We start from the raw sequence: 23,396 nt of genomic DNA, 5'->3' as shown, positions 1-23,396 counted from the left end.
CAATAACAGAAACATAAAAATGTGAGGAAAATTGCACCTTAGAATTGGCTAAATATGTTATTTGTGTCCTGGACCTGGTCTCTATGTAACAATCTGACCCAGAGACTTTAAGAAGAAGCCCTCTGCTTAAGCTGAGGAAGGTAATAGGAACGCAAACAATCTGTTTAAATACAAGAACTGATTTGGGGTTTAAAAATTTACAAGAACCGCCTTTCCTTTACCCTCCCCAGACTCCAAATAAGAAAGCAAGATTTATGAGTCCTAAATCAAAGTGTTGATCCTAAACAAAATTCTGAGTTAAGAATATGTATGTCTTCAGCAAACCTTCCATCTTTTCCTTCTAACCCCAACCCAGAGAGTTCCATTATCCAAATTATGCCTGCTGCTCTACTCCTGAGTTTGTAGTTACCAAGCTTCCCGTGCCTTAATCTATATTTGGGCATTTTATTTTCTAAATAAAAACTGTATATATTTAAAGTATACAATATATTGATTTGATATACATATACATAGTGAAATGATTACTACAATCAAGCTGATTAACATATCATCTCTTCACACACCATTTGTGTGTGGGGGTGCGTGTGGTGATAGCACCTGAAATCTACCCTTAGCAATTTCCCAATATTCAATACAGTATTATTAACTATTGTCATCATGCTGTACATTAATTTTAGAGCTAGAACTAAGCCAGTGGTTTGCAGGTTTGTTTTGTTTTGCTTTTAGCTGCCAAGTCTTTTCTTCAAACAAAATTCTGTGAGAAAGCCTAACATATAAAACACGTACTACTGCCTTGGTTAAAAGGGTGCTATCATCTATGAGACAGCTCCTAGGAGAAAAACTGAGGCTCTTTGTAACACAGTTTGAAAGTGTTGATTTAGACTTTCCTCCTTATATTACAGTTGGGAAAATAAGGTCATGCTTACAATGCCTCTTACACTGATATAAGAGAGTCTAGAGGGCGTTTCCTCCTAGGTGACATGCATGTTTTTCCTTAAACTTCATGAGTAGAATGCCTCTGTCTTATTTTATTTTATCTTAAATTATATTTTCTCTTTTATCTTCTATACTCTCCATCCCTCCCCACAAGACTTCTACTATAATGGATTTGATACATATCCTTGAATACATATTTATCATTGTTTTCTGTAATTTTTAAAATTCAACAAATACTTATTGAGCATTTACTACAGGCCAGACACTTGACATACAGTGTTGAACAAAATAGATATAAGGTTCTCCTTCTCTGCAGGTGCTTAACTGTTAAGAGGTCAAATAGTCCATAAGCAGCAGCACATATTTTCATAGATCCATCCGATAAGGAAACAAGTCCAAAAGGATATAGTTTATTACTTATACAGACGGCATAAGCAAGATCAGCATGGTATCAGCTCCCCATGTCCCTTTGCCCCACAGGACAACATTGAACTACAGGAGCCAGATGACAGGTGACACAAGTAGTGGGGCACTCTTGATGAAGAGCCAACTATAGACTGCAGCTAAGCTGTTTAACAGCCTGCCTCTATACCCAGGGGAAGGGAGGTGGAAAATCCTATGCCTCATTGAAACATCATGGCATCCTCCTGCAAGATAGGGAGCCTCCAAGGTCGAAAGACAGATAAGAAACAGCCTTGAGGCAACTCCTCACAAGACTGCCTATCTTCTCATGCTGTAAGAGAATCACAGGATGTTCTGCCAAGACCTAGGGCAGACTGAAGTTGAGCCTTGCTTACGTGGCCTATGTGAATAGTGCACAGTTGCCAGAATGCCATAGTGGAGCCATTTCCCTACATTTACAGCCCATAAATAAAAGTTTCTATCCTGATTGTCTTCACTTAACATGATATAGTAACAGAAAACAATTTATATAATGCTTACTATGTGCCAGGCATTTCTCTAGGAACTTTGCACATAGTAACTCATTATTCCCACGCCAAAACTCTATGAAATAAGTGCTGTTATCCCCATTTTACAAATGAGGTTACTGAAGCACCAGGAAGTTAAATAACTTGCTTAAGGTCATACATTTAAACTCTGGCAGAACTACGATTTGAATCCAGGCAGTTTGAATTTGATAGAAGTGATATGGGTACAAAAAAGAGGAAATCCAAGCAGACTTCACAAAACAGGTGGGATGTGATGACATTTGAGGAACATAATAGTTTGCCAGGGTGGAACAGCTGTCTAAGCAGAGTAAACAGAATAAGCAAAGGCATAGTGCTGTGAAAGTATATGATGTGTTTTGAGAACTATATGTGATGTTCTTGGAGCCCCAGAATGCACTGGTGTGGAGTAATAAAAGATAAAACAGAATACCCAGCTTAGAGGTAGTTGTAAAAGTCTTTGAATATCACACTATATGCTGTGGACTGAATCGTGTCCCCCGCGCCCCCCCCCCCCGGCAATTCATATGTTGAAGCCCTAACTCCCAGTGTGATGGTATTCAGAGATGGAGCCTTTGGGAGGTAATTAGGTTTAGATGAGGTCACATGTGTGGGGCCCTCATGATGATATTACTGCCCTTATACAAAGAGATACCAGAGCGCTTGCCCTGCTTGCTTTCTATCCCTGCCATGTGAGCACGGTGAAAAGGCAGCCAGAAAGAGAGCTCTCGCCAGAAGCCAACCATGCTGGCATGTCTGGCATTCTCAGACTTTCCAGTCTATAGTATTTTGTTATGGCAGCCCAAGCAGACTAAGATACCATGAAATTTGGACTTATTTTGTGGGCACTAGAGCTCCTCGACGTTTTAAAGTAAGTGAGTTAAACAAGTAGATGTGTATTTCAGAGCAACTCTAGTTGTTGGTGGAGATTATGGTAAGAGATGAGTGTGAGTTTGGGAGACTGGTGATAGGAAAACCAGTTGATAGACAGTTGCACTAATTCAGGTAAGAGAAGTAAGAGCCTGGACTATGGCAGTGGAGATAGAGAGGAAAGAATGGTTTCAGTAAACATTTTGGAGGTACAGTTGACCCTTAAACAATGCAGGGGTTAGGGGCACCTACCCTCCACACAGTCAGAAATCTGCTTCTAACTTTATGGTTGGCCCTCCACATCTGTGGTTCTGCATCCATGGATTCAACCAACTGTAGATGTGTAGTATGTATTTATTGAAAAACAAAACACATATAAGTGGACCCACACAGTTCAAACCCAGTGTTGTTCAAGGATCCACGGTAGTATCGACAGGATTTAGAAAGTGGTTGAATGTGATATGTAAGGGAGAAACAGGAGTCAGATTTCTAGCTTGAGTGACTAGGTGAATGGTGACGGCATTAATCGAGATATGGGGAGGTAAAGTGGTTTATATCTGGATGGTAATCTTAGAGATGTTTTTTATTCATATTTGCTCATCTGAATTTTCTATATTTTTTACAACTACTATTACTTTTGGAATGAGAGTAAACAAAGGTGGTTTTGTTTGTGTTGTAGGGATCAGGTATGGAATGCAAAAGAGAAAGAAGACAAAGTTCTATAAGAAAAATATTAAATTCGGGTAATATTGAGTTTGAAGTGCCTGTAGAAAATCTTGTTGGATGTGTCCAGCAGGCTGTTAGAAATACAAGTCTCTATGGAATTCAAAGACAGAGACTAGAGATGTTGATTTTCAGAGTTGGTGTTTGCTCTCTGCAGGGGTTAGAATATAATACCACAGAGTGCTGGCTTTCATCAGGCTTGGAATGAAGTAGAACTGTTTTTAAGTAACATGTGTATGTTTGGAGAGGGGGAGGAGTTGAGGGGGATACTAGGAAACTTGCAGAAATGGGTCTAACCAGGGACAGAATAAATGGCCCTTGGGACGGGGTCAACAATCAGAGACAAAGTTCTAACAGAGACATTGTAAATTCTAACTCAAGTTCCAGGCTAGGTATTGAAAACTAAGCGACATCGGCTCAATGAAATGAGGTTGGAATTGTGACATGGCTTTAGAAATGCAAACAATGGGCTTCCCTGGTGGCACAGTGGTTGAGAGTCCGCCTGCCAAAGCAGGGGACATGGGTTTGAGCCCTGGTCCGGGAAGATCCCACATGCCGCGGAGCAACTAGGCCCATGCCCCACAACTACTGAGCCTGTGCTCTAGAGCCCGGGGGCCACAGCTACTGAGCCTGTGTGCCGCAACTATTGAAGCCCACGCATCTGGAGCCCGTGCTCTGCAGCAAGAGGGGCCACCACAGTGAGAAGCCCATGCACCGCAGCGAAGAGTAGCCCCCGCTCGCCCCAACTAGAGAAAGCCCGCGTGCAGCAACGAAGACCCAACGCAGCCAAAAATAAAAAATAAATAAATTTATTAAAAAAAAAAAAAGAAATGCAAACAATGATGATGGAGAAGCCAAAAAGCTGTCCTAGAAACAAGGTGGGAAGAATGGGAACCTGCCTACCCCTGAGAAACAGGGATTACTGAGGTACCTGACCTCTTGGGTGCCAGTTGGGGAGAGTGGAAAAGGAATTTTAGGTATCAAAGATATGTAAGCAGATAGCCTGGCTTCCTCATAGGACTATTTGTGGCAGAAATGGGGATGGGTGAGTGGGGAAGTAGGTCAGTGGATTTTCATTTTCACCCATGGGTGTTTAACAGCACACTATCTCTAAAATCCAAAAATGAATGGGGCTAGGTTTGTTGATATTCTGCCAAATGGCCCATCATTTGTCCTAGGAGCGGGGACAAACCTGCAGATGGCTTGATACTCTTTTTGAGCTGCCATGGATACATAATATTTTGGTGCTTCTACTATAATGGATCTATATTGATAAGGGGACATGTTAATGTGACTAAAAACAAGCCATTAAGCCTCTTTTTATTTTTCATTGTCACCTCCTCACTGGGATATGAGCCTTACTCCATCTTTAAACCTCACTGGGAACGGGGTGAGAGTCAGGGATGGCATAGGAGTCAGTCACCATCTGGCAGACACAACCAAGAGTCACATGTTTTATCACACATATTCATCTCAGAAAGAGCTATCAATCATTCTGAGCAAAGTGTCTGCATGTCCTCTAAGAATTCACTTCTTTCTTTAATGGCATGCTTCTCAAATCCCGATTTCTCTGTTAAGGTTAAAACAGTCATTTTCATTTACTTCTTATGAATAAATAGATTTGGCTGCTTGAAAATGGAGTGGATTCTCTTTCCCATTTAAAATTCTGGAGGATGGACACCTTTTTATGGTAGGCTTTCTGATTATGCTAACCTTACCTGACTGGTTATTTATCAGACTGTGTGTCAGGGAGAAGGATATTTCAGCTGTAATACAATTCCTTATTATCAGCTCCAGGCAGCACAGTAAACCTTCAATTAAATTTCTTATAGTTCTTTCAGTAATATAGATACATTTATAGTTAATATCATAATATTTTTCCATAACGATGGTAGGGGGATGAATACCTCCCTTAAAAGCTAATCTAATTGTATAGACTTAATATATTTCTGATGATGGAATTTATATATATTTAAAAATTTAAATAATACCAAAATTAGTAGAGTTGAAAATAAAAGTCCCCGAAAATGAGAGAGATAGAGATAGATAGATGCACAGATAGACATTGAGAAAGACAGAGAGGTAAGAGAGAGGGACAGGGTGTTTGAGATGGGCTTAAGGTCAGGTATTAAATAAGGGTGAAAGATATCTTATACATATTACTTGGTAACAAAATCAGTAATTTTACATTCTGATTATGTCATTTTGAGGAGGTTTAATCAAATATTTTAATTATATGGTCCAGAATCCTTGAACCAGAACTGGCAGAAACTTCTGAACCTATGCAAGCAGATTCACAGGTTGACCATAGAAAACACAAATATTTGAGGGATGGATAAAGGAAGAGGAACTCAGAAGGATATGCAGAGATGGAGAAAGCTATAACAGTATCTCCCACTGTAGAAAAGTAAAGCAGGATTAGGATGCAGAAGAAATTTTTAGATTCATCAGTTTAGAAGACATTGGCGATTTTTGGAAGAGAGCAGCTTCAGAGACATGGTAGGGGCCAACACTGGGTTGCAGAAAGCTGAGAAGTGGATAGGAATTGAGGAAGAGAAGGCAGCAAATACAGATTGTTCTTTGAGAAAGTTTAGCAGTGAAAGGGAGGAGAGAGAGGAGATGGTTTGTTGAAGAGGAGGCCCGGTTTAGGGATTTTTTTTTTTAGGATAGGAGAGACTTAAGAATGCTTTTCAGTTGATGACAAGAATCCATTCATTACTGTGGCTAAAACTTCCAAAACTGTGTTGAATAAGAGTGGTGAGAGTGGGCAACCTTGTCTTGTTCCTGATCTTAGTGGAAATGCTTTCAGTTTTTCACCATTGAGGACAATGTTGGCTGTGGGTTTGTCATATATGGCCTTTATTATGTTGAGGAAAGTTCCCTCTATGCCTACTTTCTGCAGGGTTTTTATCATAAATGGGTGTTGAATTTTGTCGAAAGCTTTCTCTGCATCTATTGAGATGATCATATGGTTTTTCTCCTTCAATTTGTTAATACGGTGTATCACGTTGATTGATTTGCATATATTGAAGAATCCTTGCATTCCTGGAATAAACCCCACTTGATCATGGTGTATGATCCTTTTAATGTGCTGTTGGATACTCTTTGCTAGGATTTTGTTGAGGGTTTTTGCATCTATGTTCATCAGTGATATTGGCCTGTAGTTTTCTTTCTTTGTCACATCCTTGTCTGGTTTTGTTATCAGGGTGATGGTGGCCTCGTAGAATGAGTTTGGGAGTGTTCCTCCCTCTGCTATATTTTGGAAGAGTTTGAGAAGGATAGGTGTTAGCTCTTCTCTAAATGTATAATAGAATTCACCTGTGAAGCCATCAGAGAAGAAAAGGAAGTAAAAGGAATCCAAATCGGAAAAGAAGTAAAGTTGTCACTGTTTGCAGATGACATGATACTATACATAGAGAATCCTAAAGATGCTACTAGAAAACTACTAGAGCTAATGAATGAATTTGGTAAAATAGCAGGATACAAAATTAATGCACAGAAATCTCTTGCATTCCTATACACTAATGATGAAAAATCTGAAAGTGAAATCAAGAAAACACTCCCATTTACCATTGCAACAAAAAGAATAAAATATCTAGGGATAAACCTACCTAAGGAGACAAAAGACCTGTATGCAGAAAATTATAAGACACTGATGAAAGAAATTAAAGATGATACAAACAGATGGAGAGATATACCATGTTCTTGGATTGGAAGAATCAACATTGTGAAAATGACTCTACTACCCAAAGCAATCTACCGATTCAATGCAATCCCTATCAAACTACCAGTGGCATTTTTCACAGAACTAGAACAAAACATTTCACAATTTGTATGGAAACACAAAAGACCCTGAATAGCCAAAGCAATCTTGAGAACGAAAAACGGAGCTGGAGGAATCAGGCTCCCAGACTTCAGACTATACTACAAAGCTACAGTCATCAAGACAGTATGGTACTGGCACAAAAACAGAAAGATAGATCAATGGAACAGGATAGAAAGCCCAGAGGTAAACACACGCACATATGGTCACCTTATTTTTGATAAAGGAGGCAGGAAAGTACAGTGGAGAAAGGACAGCCTCTTCAGTAAGTGGTGCTGGTAAAACTAGACCGGTACATGTAAAAGTATGAGATTAGATCACTCCCTAACACCATACACAAAAATAGCTCAAAATGGATTAAAGACCTAAATGTAAGGCCAGAAACTATCAAACTCTTAGAGGAAAACATAGGCAGAACACTCTATGACATAAATCACAGCAAGATCCTTTTTGACCCACCTCCTAGAGGAATGGAAATAAAAACAAAAATAAACAAATGGGACCTAATGAAACTTCAAAGCTTTTGCACAGCAAAGGAAACCATAAACAAGACCAAAAGACAACCCTCAGAATGGGAGAAAATATTTGCAAATGAAGCAACTGACAAAGGATTAATCTCCAAAATCTATAAGCAGCTCATGCAGCTCAATAACAAAAAAACAAACAACCTAATCCAAAAATGGGCAGAAGACCTAAATAGACATTTCTCCAAAGAAAATGTACAGATTTCCAACAAACACATGAAAGGATGCTCAACATCACTAATCATTAGAGAAACGCAAATCTAAACTAAACTTACTCTTGACTCCTGTGAGAGGAGAGGAGTCATGCTCCATGATCTTATGAAACAGACATGGCCATATAGTACTGGAATGTTTCACCATGGTAACTTTATAGAAAATGTATCCATTAATATTAAAAGATATCTGTTGGTTTTGTGTCCTAGTTTTGGAGAACACATACCTCTATATTTTTATTCTCCAGAGGTAAATACTTATACAATTTCAAAGTAGGGGGTCCATCACCTTTACATTTTTTCACTTTCCTATAGATTATCATTGTTCCTGAGAGTTTTTATAAAATATTTATTATGGCTGCAATGGAAAAAATATCTCACATGCGTTTCCATAGTAAAACAATGGGAAATTAAATCACTGAAGCAATTCAGAATGGGTCCTACCCAAACTTTTTCTGTTAATCAAAGTTTCCTAATGTTATGTTTCAAATGGAAACTCATATAGTCTTAATTTCTTTGCTAAAAATCAAGTATATTGGAGGTAGTTGCTGTATTTCTGTCAAATGAAAATATTTTTACAATATCTAGAACCTGTAAAGTAAGACTATCTTCCAAAGCGACAGGCCAAATTTTTCTGTATATCTTAAGCTTCACTAAAATTTCAGTAGGTAGCATAGACTGGTCAAGTTATATATATAAGGTATGTATCACTTATTCTTTTGTTCTGGCATTCAGGAAATGACAGTTCAGGAGGAAGCCTAAAATGGTTGATCTCCAACAAACACTTGCTGTTTGGCCTTCTCATTTCAATTTTCAAACAACTTAAAATATGATCAAAGACACTCATCAGAGGACCTGAGGAGCCTGTATTAATCACTTATAGATTTTAAGAACCACCTTGTCATATAAATTTAGCATAAGAACAAGACAATAAAGAGGAAATTTAAAACTCAAAATGACAATCTCACATTAATGACCCCACCCCAAAGGTTTTGGCATATTAAGCCAGCTCTTTTACAACACATAGAGGAGAATAAATGAATGACAATGAAAAATAATTTGTAAGTAATTTGACCTACATTTACCCATTTCTAGGAAAGCCCCAAAGTGAATTCCTATAGAGACTAAAGGAGTAGTTTCAACTACTTGCCCGAAGACAGGCTGAACATGGGAAAAAGGGATCTCACAAACTTTAAATTAGTGGACTCTTTTCCTGTTACTTTTTATTCATAAGGCCGGAAGGCAGAAGTGTAAATTGAAGTTAGTGTTGGGTATGGTGGTAGCCAGGCTTTGAGATGGTCCGCAATGATTCTCACCTCCTGATATTCATCCCTTTGTGTAGTCCCCTCTCACATCGAATGGGGCTGACCTGTATAACCAATAGGATATTACAGAAATGAAAGTGTATAATTTCTGAGGCTACATTTTTTAAAAAGGCATGGTTTCTGTCTCACACTTTTGGATCATTCACTCTGGGGAGAAGACAGCTGTTGTGTCGTAAGGACACTCAGGGCCCTAAGTCCTATGGAGAAGTCCATGTGGTGAAGAACAGATGTTGCAGGAAGGGGGACCCCTTCCAGGGCCCGAGAGTGGGCTCTTGTCTAACACTCAGAAATGAATTGTCCAAGGAGACACACGTGCTGACAAAGCAAGAGACTTTATTGGGGAGGGGCACCTGGGTGGCGAGCAGCAGGGTAAGGGAACCCAGGAGAACTGCTCTGCCACATGGCTCTCAGCCTCAGGTTTTATGGTAATGGGGTTAGTTTCCGGGTTGTCTCTGGCCAGTCACTCTGACTCAGGGTCCTTCTTGCTGGTGTGCGCATGGCTCAGCCAAGATGGATTCCAGCGAGGAGGATTCTGGGAGGTTGGTAGGACATATGGACTGACGTCTCCTTTTAACCTTTCCCGAATTCTTCGGTTGGTAGTAGCTTGTTAGTTCCGCATTCCTTACCAGGACCTCCTGTTGTAAGATAACTCATGCAAGTGGTTACTGTCGGGCCTGGCCAGGGTGGGTGGTTTTGGTCAGTGGTTCCCCTAACACTGAGCCCTCTTGCCAACAGCCATGTGAGTGAGCCACCTTGGATGCAAATTCTCTAGCCCCAGTAAAGCCTTCAGATGTCTGCAGCTCAGCCAGTATTTTAACCACAACCTCATGATAGACCCTAACTAAGCCAGAACTACCTAGCTAAGCCACTCCTGAATTCCTAACCTATGAAAAATGTGTAAGATAATAAAAGTTTATTGTTGTTTTGAGCCATTAAATTAAGGGGGGGAGGAAGTATAATTGGTTTTCGTTATACAACAATAGATAACTAATAAGCAATAATATGTGACAGAACCAGAATTCAAGCCCAAGTTTGACTCCAAAGGTTGAGCTCCCAAAAGGTTGAAAGTTTCCCAATGACATTTTTAGCTATTTTCATTAGTTTACCTATTAAAATAATTTTTCTTTGAAATGAATTCAGTTTGCCTCCTATGTAAAGAGAGGAACATCAATCCCTTTGTTTGGTCAGTGACATACTGTATTTACTAATACTGGACAAGTTAGGTCTTGGGTACAGTCAGTTCGAAGTCAATAATAACAATGTCTATTTTCCAGGTATTCAATAAAAGTATTTCTGAAGAAGTCTGATTCATGTTTCAGGAGGAGTTTCTCTGTTGACTCTTCATTGAATCTTCTACCTTATGAGATATTAATGTGTATCATTAAGGAACTTAATTTGTTCCTTCTCCTGTCCCTCCTCTGAAACCATTTTAGTACACAATTTTAATTTCCTCAAGAGGAAAAATTAATGAGTTGTTTCTGAATTACTCTTAACTAGAGTTGCAAACAATTTTAAGAACCACTTTGAAGTTCTACCCAAAAGTTGTATCTAAATTTCACTTGTCATAATTTTTTTTTCCTTACTCAAATGTCATTTCGACCCTGGGGAAATAATTTTTTACCTTGAAAGAGATAAACATTTCAAACTAAAGAAGCAAATATTTGTACTTCTTAGTCCAGGTGAAATGAGTCATCCTGCAACTAAAGAACATCTCAACCTGACTATCAGATCTGAATGTTATTGAAGTAAGAATAGGTCTTTCTTGTCCAGTAGACTGCTCATTTAATTTGAGGTAGAGCCCCTATAACTACCTCTTTGAGAAATGTTCTATTTCTCTCATTCAAAGCATCTCTAATTAAGAAGATATGAATTTTCAAAATATAAATTAGGAGGTAATTCTTTGTTTAATGAAAATATTAACTAAAGGATATATTTAGATAGTAGGACCTGTAGAGCTCTATTTACAAATGTTTGCTTATATACAGTTTAATAAAGTAAAATATAACTCACAGACATGTATTTATTCACATACTTTATATCACAAAAACACTATTGCCTATTTTAAGCTTCTTATAAGGAATTCTAATTTTTCCCACTACTTATTTGATATGTATTTCCTTTATAACCTGTTGCTTTTATGCTTGCTATTCCAGCTCTGAACTCACCAGATATCCAAGATTTCAAGTCTTCTAGCTCATAATTGAGATGAGACAGTTTTAAGTGAAATCTTACTAAATCAATAAATAGTCCCATTTTTGTGTAGGGGTCATATTGTTATTTCTCTTTTGTTCTGTTAACAACTTTTCTGGACCCCTACATTTCTCCAGGAAATGTGTATGGGAGTTTATACCAGGAGACTATAACATGGCATCACCAACCCACACCCAACATGAGAACTAACCACTTTTTATACAAAGTACCCAGTGATATAAAAGTAGTTGAAGGTCCCCAACTCTAGCAGGTGCACTAGTATACACCTTCAAGCAGTGAATGTACAGGCATGTAACCAAAGTGTTTCTATAATAGTTTTGGAGGCAGATAGATCTTAGTCAAATTACAGACAGTTGCCTTGGGTCACTCACTAAACTTTTCTGTATCTTGGTTTCTCCATCTGTAAAATGGGGGTAATAATCACTGCTTCTCAAGATTGTTACGAGGAAAGAGCATAGTCTGGCACATAGTCGGCATTAAATAAGTATTACTTCTCATTCCCCTGTCTTTTACTGCACTCTTCAAATTAACTGTTCCTCAAGACAACAGTATTTTTCATTTTCTCTTTCAGATTAAAATTAAACTGCCAAATACGATCACTTCTGAAATTGAACTCAACGTTCAGGAAATGACCCTTGACCTCCGTACTCCTAATAAGTGAGTAAAACTTAGAACTAGAATAATGAATATTATAATATTAATGAACCTTTAGTCAATATCCTTTATAAAAGTGTATGTAATTATTTTGTATCATTCCTAAAGTCTGAAGAAAAGTGAAAAAGTCAGTCATTCAGATGTTTGATCTAGGTAATATAAACATATATTTGTAAATACCTAGATTTTTTCCTACTTTACATGCATACATTTGGATTAGGTTGATACCACCATGACATAGTCCTTGACATTCAGATACAGTTTGCTTATCTGTCAGGAAAAATAGCTAGAGGTGAAAATCTCTTAAGTTGTAAGTCTTGCATGTGGCTTTCTGGTACAGTGATGGCATGAAAGAAGCAATCTTTAAGCATATTGGATACTGTGGGGCTCTAAGGTTAAATTTGATTATATTCATCTAAAAATCAATAAAAAGTCTTATCAATTGCTTAAAACAAAAGTTCTAACAGCTAATTTATCACTAGATCCTCAAGTTGCATGAATACATTTAAAAATAATGCAGATGATAATGGAATAATTCAACTAAACATTTGATATTTTCAAAGTAGTCTTGTTATTATACAAGTTCAAATCATGTTCCCCGAACACAATGTATACGGTAAAATTCTGATAAAAATGTTTATCTTGAAACCTGGATAAATCAGCCCTGTCTCTCAAAACTAACTCTATAAGGAGGGAATCTATAGAACCTGGCAGGTGCTAGATAAAATGTCTAAATATCTCACTGCTTTGTTCACTTTTCATCTGGATGTATAGCAGTGAGCACACTTTGGCTGAGTGCAGTGATTCTTTGTAACTCATAGACATTTCAAACTGGGTGCGGGGAGCAGTCAGCTCCTAACACATTCTCTTCCTTCCATTATCAGTACCTACAATTGTCCTTTGTTGATTGTAGGGCTTCAAGAAAATAACAAAATTAAATCTCTGGTACAAAAGACTTCTGTGTGTAAACAACCCAACGTAAAATGCATAGCTTAACCTTGATTTCTACAGTAGATGCATTTAACCCCAAATGATCTACAGATGAATACATATCAAATATTTTCTCATTACTTAATATGATTTCAAAAATGTATTCACTCAAAAAAAGTCTCATATTATAAAAATTACATTCCCTATTCCTACCATTCACTTCAAGGAGTATTGTAATTTTTTTCCATTACATGTTATACACGCATTTACTCTTCCACACAAACTTTGCAAGGAAAGTTGGTTAAATGAACAGTCAAATTTTTCATGATATTTGTGCACTTGTTAAAAGCACACACATATCTACACACTATGGAGTTAATTTCCGTTCCCTAGCAGTTCTCACTGTCTCCATCCATCTTTAGGCAGCTGCTCTGGCTACGCTGTCATTCCAGATATTTATCAGAGCTCACTAAATGAAAGACTCACACAGAGATATTTTTCCACATAGAATGTAGGCTGCACTAGGTCATTTGGATCTTACAGTACTTATACATTAAATGCTCAGTGCATGAAGGTACTGTCTCTTAAGAAAAAGATTCATTAATTAAGATAGAAGACAGAAGATAGAATTAAAGTTTTTATCACTTTTCCTAAACACTTGAACATGCTTTGGAGCCATGCTATTACCTGAAATTGTATTATTGGAAATGTGTCTTGTTTTTTAGTTTATTGATATGCACATCTACTTTCTTTAGTTTCTAACTTTGACACCTGTAACACTATGCTTACCGGCTCCAAGAAAGATAAGAGCGGACATTCTGCTAATGTATCTATAAGGCAAAACAAGTGAATTTATTTTAACTGAATTGACTAGTAATATCAGTCTATTGATAGTCAACTGCATTAAAATTATAAATAAAACAGAATTTTAGCATTGTAGATCGAAAAGAAATAAAACAGTTTGCTGAATTCTTCATTTTTTACAACGTTGTTTTGGTATGTAGATTCCCAACATGGAGTAGATAGAAAGGAAGAAAGATAGGGGAAATTGTATAATGTCTCAGAATCTCCTGACTTTATCTTCATATGGGGTTTCATTAGTTTTTAAGATGAATTCCAAGAATATCATAAATGAATTCCTTGAATGTGATAATAAAAACACACTCTGAAGACAAATATGAGTTAATTTTTGGTTGTGTGTTGCTTTAGATTATCTCACCTTTGCGGTGCTCCTTTGATTTATTGCATTGGCCAAAACGTTATTTCGGGTTTTTCCATATGTCTTCCAAGAAAACTCGAACGAAATTTTTGGCCAACCCAATAGATTGAGAGTTGGCTGATATTCAAAGACGTAAACACCTAAAAAAATATTTTCTAAATGGAATAGTGAACTGTAGCTATTTCTGCACTTTCTTTGAAAATAGTTATGTCTCCAATAGGAAACATTAAAAAGGCCATGTCCTTTTTTTATCCCAGATATGTAAATCAAATAATTTATTAACTACATAAAATAAAAAGTGCATTATGTGAATATGTACAGAACAAGGTTGTCCTTTATTTAAATCTCTTGCAAGAAACATCAACTTGGGGCTTCCCTGGTGGCGCAGTGGCTGAGAGTCCGCCTGCTGATGCAGGGGACACGGGTTCGTGCCCCGGTCCGGGAAGATCCCACATGCAGTGGAGCGGCTGGGCCCGTGAGCCATGGCTGCTGAGCCTGCGCGTCCAGAGCCTGTGCTCCGCGGCGGGAGAGGCCACAACAGTGAGAGGCCCGCGTACCGCAAAAAAAAAAAAAAAGAAAAATCAACTTGAATTCTCTAATATAAATGTAAACATGTGAGTCTATAGAGTTCACTGTACAGATAATTTTGGGGTTTTACTTTCATATATTATTGTTTGCATTTAAATAATTTCTAATGAAAATTAACACTGGATAAACATTTGATCAGTGACTAAACTGTAGCTTCTTAAAAGGCAAATATATTTTCAAAGTAGAGGCAGAGGGATTGGATTCAAATGTTCATTCATATTTTATTATAGTACTAATTTATACCAGTTATTCAAATATCATTTTGTGGTGACCTGTTTGCTTTTCATTCGTTTATTCATTCAGTCAACAAACATTTATGAAGTCTGCTAGACACTGGGGGGACACCGAAATAAAATACAGTCCTGTTCTTCAATGAATTGTATATGATTAAGTATTAGTAGAATTTTATATTGTTTAAAATATAACTCTCACTTCAGATATCACACAGTATTTTCCTTCTTCTAAGAGCCTAAATAAGTTGCACAGTTTCTACTCAAAATTTTAGTATGGGAAGCTGTACTACTAAGGACTAGACAAAAATGCAGGGATAGATGGACCATTCCAATGGCCACTGTCTCTTTTGAATTTATTTCTCTCTGGATAGAGAAGTGCACATTATCATTGGAACTCCTTCTTCAACTGATTTTAGGTGTCTTTTAGTGCAATGAAGCTACCACCACTGAGCTTTGCTTTCTTTTAAAAGTGAATATACTATCATTTGTAGAATAAGGGATAAAGCAAATCTAACTCTAGTACAACCTATATTGTAAACAACTTTAAAAAGATGGACTCTCGGGAATTCCCTGGTGGTCCAGTGGTTAGGACTTGGTGCTTTTACTGCCGTGGGCCCAGGTTCGATCCTTGGTCAGGGAACTAAGATCCTGCAAGCTGTGCAGCATGGCCAAAAAAAAAAAAAAAAAAAAGGACTCAATGGTTTTTGCACCCATTTTTTTTGAGATGCCAAATATTACAGGGTATATTAAGAAACATCGCGATTTCATTACTTCAAGTGGAGAGAGTTGTTTCTCCTACCCCAGATATCTGGAATGGAACAAGAGTAACAGAAAATTCCTCCTATAGGTTCCAGAGATGTGTGATAAATACTTTTAATGAGCCCAGTTTCCTGAACTTAGGTCTTTGCAAATGAGCAAAGAAGCAATTGATTTTCAAGGGCTTTATTTTCAAATACTAGTTCTTTGTACAAGTATTCAATAAGTACCCCTAAAAATTACCACATTTCCTATACTGATTTGGACCTTATACCTTCTAAAAGAGCTTTTCTGCCCACTTTTTATAGAGATACTCAAGCCTTCTCTACTGAGAATGTGAGGTAACAAGTGTTTCATGTATTTAATTTTCTTCAGATACCAGCATGTGCCGACCCTATGCATAATTCAGATTCATACCACTATGACAGAATTATGGATGTCTCATCCCAACCATGCATCTAAAGCATACAATTATCCAGCAGCTGAGCCATAAACTGCAAACTACACTCAGCAATCTCTCACAGGAAATTTTTGCCAATGTATAGTAGAAAGAACAGAAGCAGGCAGAGAAAAGCACTTTCATTGATCTGGTATTGAAATCATTCCAGGCCTGAATTTCAATCACTACACCTAATGTAGTAGTAGAGACTCAGTTGTGTTAGCAGAATTATTTAGAACCATTCCAATTTTCAGGTTTCTATCAGGCAGCCACATTCCATCTACACATAAGTATGACTGGCAATAGATCTATCCAGCCAACTTAAAGTTGCAATGGTTCTATTTCTATGCCAATAAACATAGCCTGAGACTATGTGTATATAATGCAAAATGAGGTCAATTTAGAAAAAAAGAGGGGTGGTCAAAACCACTGGTTGGATTTTTAAGGCCAAAAAAATGGTATACTAAATAGTTTTTTGGTTCCTAACATTGTGGTGATATATATTGCTTCCCATTGTCTTGATATCACTGATTCTAGGTTTTTATTTTGTTTTGTTTTTTAGGAAGCTGTTGTTAACCCTTCCCTATCCTGTGGAATGCAACAGTGCCAAAGCTTTCTATATCGCTGAAACTGAGACTCTCGAGGTCACCATGACTATGAAACGAGAGTTGGATTTTATTAATTTCTTCTGAAACAACATGAATAAGGAGGAAAAGTGGTAAAATACCACTGATAAAAAATTCAAAAAACTTTGAAAAAATTGGTTAATGTTTTCTATCTTCTCTTTATTATTCTGACATATTTCAGGCAGGGCCTAAATTCAATTCTAATACTATTCTCATCATTTACAGTCATTTCTATTAATCTAGTAGGAAATGCTGTTTTCTCATACTAATAAGCTATTCCATTTTTATAGTGATAGCTGGATAGAATTTACAGGCTAACGAATTAGATTACTACATGGTCAGCTAAATAACTGAAATATGACCATGAAATCGTTGGTCCACTTATTTCAGTAGTTTGAAGAACTTAAGCCAATTGATTATACCATGATACAGTCAGGTGCATAGCAATTGGTCATTACTGTCACCAGAAAAGTTTATTTAGTTTCCTTTTTGTTGATTTAATCAAATGATTTCGAGTGTTCTCTGTTTAGGCTCTCACTATTGTTCTGGAATATACAAATAACAGAGGATTATAAATAGTTTGATGTGCCATACTAACAACATGTTTACTTGAATAAGAAATACTCTTGAGCACACAGTGTTATTTGGCTTCCTCAGTCCTGTTCTCAGTGTTTGGATCTATTTAAGTTAAAAATATTTTCCTTTTGTGCACTAATAATTATTAACAATGCCTTTATGAGTACTGTGTTTATATTAATTGAATTTCTTGACATTTAAAAGGAATATAAAGAAAAGTGTGGCGCATTTACAAATCCCGTTCTCTCTCATTTCGTATATCGTAATTGGACATACTTATGTTTGAATTTGTACCCTGCCTCTTCTGTACTGTATTGCATAAGTTTACTTTAGAATTATTTATGAATAACTTGACTTGGTTTCACACATCATTGTAGAACTCTGGATTACCTGGGAGTAAAGTTTGAAAAGAGATGAACAGCGGAAAGATGTGAACAATTAAGGGACTAAATACTCAAGCAGATATTGTCTAGGTTTAATTATGCAGATAACTATGAAGCATCTAGTTTATGAGTAGATCAAATAGAAGGAAAAGACTGAGATTTTGGAAAAAGTGGTTATGTTAAAACACCAAGCTCTTGTAGAGAATTTGACTTTGAAATTACCACCATGACTTTCTTCTGAGGGTGGGATTAACTGAAAAGAAGTTAGTGTCTGTGAATTTAAGTCCATGGTGTCACAGAATTAAGAGTGTCCTACTTTGCTTTCTTAACATCTTTTTAAAAGGCTGTATTTTAAGAATTTAAGACTATACCCTAAACTTTAAACTCTGGAGTAAGCCTAAGCAGTAGCCAATGTTTTTCTTCTCTAGAGAGCAACAGTGAGTCAGTGGAAAATGTATCTCTTCTTTCTATGTAGTGGCCCTAATTACAAAGACCATTATTACTCAAGCTGACTGTATGTGTACAAGTTGTCCCTGGAAGAGAAGATAGAGCATATCCAGGGCAACTTGAATTGGGCTTTGGTTATGTTGTACTGTATCAATTATATAATGAAACAGAGCTTCAGGACAATGAAATGTGATCCAGTAATTTATACCCATCTTCAAATCATCCTACTTCACTGTCCTTGGCCTCAGAAGTAACAACTTTGTTATCGTTGCTGTTTTGTTTTTTTAAGCTAATTCACAGGACTTTTCTCTCTTTAAAGGGGAAGAGTCCATTAAAGCAAATGTAGAAAAAGAGAATACAAAAGGAAGTTAAAACCACAATTGTGGCATATTATTAGCCTTCTCCTTCATGAACTTCTTTACCTCCCTTTTTGGTTTTATAATCTCAAGTTGCGTTTGTGAAGATTCAGTCATTCATTCATGCACTCATTAATGCATTCTTTCAACAAATATCCACTGAGCATTTACCACATGCCTGGCACTATGTTATGTGCTGGGCATATAGCAATGAGCAAAACGGATGTGGTCCTTGTCCTCATGGAGCAAGTAGTTTAGCAAGGGAGACCAACAATAACCAAGTAAACACATAAACACATATTTTCAAGTTTATTATTAGTATGAAGGAGAACAATGCGTGCTTTGAGAATATCAGAGAAACCAAACCTAGTCTGGGGAAGGAGGTCAGAAAAGGCTCCCCTAAGGATTTCATACTCAGCTGAAACATGGAGAATAACTAGGATTTAGCCAGGCAAAGAGAGTGTTGAGGGAAGGAGGGTGGTAGGGCTTCTAAGTGCAAGGAGTAGCAAATGTGAAGACCCAGGATGGAAAGAACCTGGAGCGTAGAGTTCAAGGAAATTAAAGCCTCTGTGGTTGAAGTAGAATGAATCTGGCAAGTGTGACTGGAGGTAAGGTTGGAAATGTAGGCTGGAGCAATGTCATGTAGAACCTTACAGGCTAAGGTTAGGAACTTGAATTTTATTCTAAGTTCTTTGGAGAAGAGGATGTATTTGGAGGCAAGAATGAAAATGAGGAGACCACTTAGGAAGCTATTGCAATAGCCTAGGCAAGTTATTATTCTACACTTCATCCTAAGTAAAATTCATTTGATTTTTTTCTAATTAGAAAAAAAGTACATGCTTACATGATCCAAGTAGGAAACTTTAACAATACAGAAAAGCTCTTTAAGAATAAAGCACCCACCTCCTAGAGAAATGGAAATAAAAACAAAAAGAAACAAATGGGACCTAATGAAACTTAAAACTTTTGCACAGCAAAGGAAACCATAAACAAGATGAAAAGACAACCCTCAGAATGGGAGAAAATATTTGCAAATGAAGCAACTGACAAAGGACTAATCTCCAAAATTTACAAGCAGCTCATGCAGCTCAACATCAAAAAAAAAACAACCCAATCCAAAAATGGGCAGAAGACCTAAATAGACATTTCTCCAAAGAAGATACACAGATTGCCAACAAACACATGAAAGAATGCTCAACATCATTAACCATTAGAGAAATGCAAATCAAAACTACAATGAGATATCATCTCACACCGGTCAGAATGGCCATCATCAAAAAATCTAGAAACAATAAATGCTGGAGAGGGTGTGGAGAAAAGGGAACCCTCTTGCACTGTTGGTGGGAATGTAAATTGATACAGCCACTATGGAGAACAGTATGGAGGTTCCTTAAAAAACCAAAAACAGAACTACCATACGACCCAGCAATCCCACTACTGGGCATATACCCTGAGAAAACCATAATTCAAAAAGAGTCATGTACCAAAATGTTCATTGCAGCTCTATTTACAATAGCCAGGACATGGAAGCAACCTAAGTGTCCATCAACAGATGAATGGATAAAGAAGATGTGGCACATATATACAATGGAATATTACTCAGCCATAAAAAGAAACGAAATTGAGTTATTTGTAGTGAGGTGGATGGACCTGGAGTCTGTTATATAGAGTGAAGTAAGTCAGAAAGAGAAAAACAAATACTGTATGCTAACACATATATATGGAATCTAAGAAAAAAAATGGTCATGAAGAACCTAGGGGCAAGACAGGAATAAAGACACAGACACACTAGAGAATGGACTTGAGGATATGGGGAAGGGGAAGGGTAAGCTGGGACAAAGTGAGAGAGTGGCATGGACATATATACACTACCAAACGTAAAATAGCTAGCTAGTGGGAAGCAGCTGCATAGCACAGGGAGATCAGCTCGGTGCTTTGTGACCACCTAGAGGGGTGGGATAGGGAGGGTGGGAGGGAGGGAGACGCAAGAGGGAAGAGATATGAGAACATATCTATATGTATAACTGATTCACTTTGTTATACAGCAGAAACTAACACACCATTGTAAAGCAATTATACTCCAATAAAGATGTTAAAAGAAAAGAAAAAACAGATTTAACTACAGGAAAAAAAATAAAGCAAAATTTAAAATCACCTGTAACCCAACAAACCATAAATAACCACTCTTAACCATTTTTAGTGCCTCTTTCCAACTTTTTCTTTCAATGCCTAAGACAGATACCAGTTTTCCCCCAAATATGATGATAACACACAAACTGGCTTTAAAACCTACTTTCTTTTAATTTCCAAGTATATTCTTTTTATTATCTTTTTGTTTCTGGGAATTCTAATTGTATTGCATTGTGATAAAAAAAAGTGTGATAAATGAATGATCCATGTGTATTTTTAAAGAATGAGTATTCTGTAATTATTGGGCACAGAATTCTATCTATATATATCAACTCAAGTTTTTTTAATATTTTAATTTTATTGGAGTATAGTTTATTTCCAATGTTGTGTTTCAGCTCGTTTTTCTTTTTTAAACTGTGTTGTTCAGATCTTCTACATTCTTGTTAATTTTTGGCCTGCTTTCTATATCAACATGAAGAGGTGTATTATCGATAAAATTTACCAGTGATGATAGATTTGTTCATTATCTCCTTGTAATTCTGTCAATTTTTGCTTTATGTATTTTAAGGCAATATATTTAGCTGCAGACAGACTTAAAATTGTTCTGTCTTCCTGGTGGATTATTCCTTTTATCAATATTCTGTGACACTCTTTATCCCTAATAATGTTTTTTGCTTTAAAGTGTGTTTTACTTTACATTAACATAGCTACATCCACTTTGATTAGTATTTGCCTGGCATATCTTTTTCCATCACTTTCTGTGCTTTTATGTTTTAGGTATGACTTTTATGAACAGAATTTAGGTAAATTTTGGATTTTTAAATGCAACAAAGATTCTCACATGTTTTCATCCAGTTACATTTATTGTGATGAATGATACACTTGGATTTATTTATATCACCTTATATGGGATTTCTGTCTTATTCTGCTTTTTTCTAAGTTTTTTTTCTCCTTTCTTGCCTTTTTTTTCTATTAGTCAGTTTTCAAAATTCTCTTTTCCTCCTGCTGATTTGGAAGTTATATATACTTTTTTTTTTTTACTTCAAATGTCTAAAGTTTCTCAATAGTTCTACCCCCCTTAACATGATTCAAAGACATAGAAAGTTTTAGCTAAACTATACCTCTCCAACTTTGTTTTCATACTCCCAAATTATTCATCATCCTCATTATTGTTTTCTCATGACCGATGCTATTTAGATCTACCCACATGTCTACCACTTCTTTGCTCACCATTCCTTTTTCCACATTAGTGCTTCCTTTCTGAAGTGCATACTTTAGTATTTCTTTCAGCGACAGTCTGTGAGTTCTTGATTCTCTCAGTTCATTCTGAGAAATGTTTTTATTGCCCTCACTCTTGAATAATAATTTAGCTGGGCTTAGAAATCTAGGTTGACAGATATTTTCCTTCATAACTTTGAAGATATTATTTACCTGTGTTCTGGGCTATATTTCATAATTTAAAAGTCTGCTGTCTATCTCATTGTTGTTCCTTTGGAGGTAATCTATCTTTTCTCTCTGGTAGTTTTAAAGATTCTTCTCGTTGTTTCGGGTGTTCTGCAGTTTGATTATAATGTGTCTGCATATAGATTTAATTTTATTTATTTTATTTGGCACTTGTTCTTAAATCTTTCATCGGTCCTGGAAAATCCTCTGCCATTATGTACTCAAGTATTTCCTTTCTCCCATTCTCGCTATTTTCCTTCTAGAACTCCTCTTAGATTTAGGTTGGACCTTTCTTTTTTTTTTTTTTTTTGATGTAGATCATTTTAAAAGTCTTTATTGAATTTGTTACAATGTTGCTTCTGTTTTATGTTTTGGTTTTTTGGCCGTGAGGTGTGTGGAATCTTAGCTCCCCAACCCAGGATCGAACCCACACCCCCTGCATTGGAAGGTGATGTCCCAACCGCTGGACTGCCAGGGAAGTCCCTGGACCTTTCATTCTATCCTCCATGTTTTTCAGCCTCTCAGACATATTTTTCATCTCTATTTTTCCTTAATATTGGATAAGGGCACAAATCTATTTTCTCAAATCTATTATCCCCTAGCTCAATGATTCTCAGGATTCTAATCTTGCTGGTGATTGTGTCCACTGACTCTCACTCATGGTAGATCATTTAATCTTGTGGGGTTTTTTCACTTTTTTTTTTGAATTTTAGAATTTTATTTATTTTTTTATACAGCAGATTCTCACTAGTTATCCATTTTATACATATTAGTGCATACATGTCAATACCAATCTCCCAATTCATCACACCACCACCACCACCCCACTTTCCCCCCCTTGGTGTCCATACGTTTGTTCTCTAAATCTTGTAGACTTTTTAAAATTGAAATATCTTCTTTAATTGGGCTTTAAAAACATTCTGCGAAGAATTCTTACAGTCTGTGTTGTGGGAGCAGCCCTTCAAAGCAGTTTTACCTTTGCTTCTTCCAAGAGCCTCAGTATACAGGTTCCTTGGTCATGCAGGTAGGATAAATTAAAACCCAA

General features: G+C 36.8%; 1 protein-coding gene and 1 non-coding gene across 2 annotated transcripts in view; both read left to right on the top strand.

Moving 5' to 3' along the window:
• DNAAF6 (dynein axonemal assembly factor 6) overlaps positions 1 to 17,082 on the top strand; it is a 33,968-nt gene extending 16,886 nt beyond the window's left edge. The window contains exons 5-6 of the mRNA XM_060138573.1: positions 12,143 to 12,228; positions 16,953 to 17,082. Of these exons, the coding sequence (XP_059994556.1) occupies positions 12,143 to 12,228; positions 16,953 to 17,082 (216 nt within the window). The remainder of the gene's footprint in view (positions 1 to 12,142; positions 12,229 to 16,952) is intronic.
• Positions 15,763 to 15,835, top strand: TRNAK-UUU (transfer RNA lysine (anticodon UUU)). Its single transcript has one exon. It is a non-coding gene; the product is annotated as a tRNA-Lys (tRNA).
• Positions 17,083 to 23,396: the final 6,314 nt, after the last annotated feature.

This window comes from Lagenorhynchus albirostris, chromosome X (genome assembly GCF_949774975.1).
Source record: "Lagenorhynchus albirostris chromosome X, mLagAlb1.1, whole genome shotgun sequence".
NCBI lineage: Eukaryota > Metazoa > Chordata > Mammalia > Artiodactyla > Delphinidae > Lagenorhynchus > Lagenorhynchus albirostris.
The sequence above is the reverse complement of the archived record's forward strand: the minus strand, read 5'-3'. Positions and strand labels throughout refer to the sequence as shown.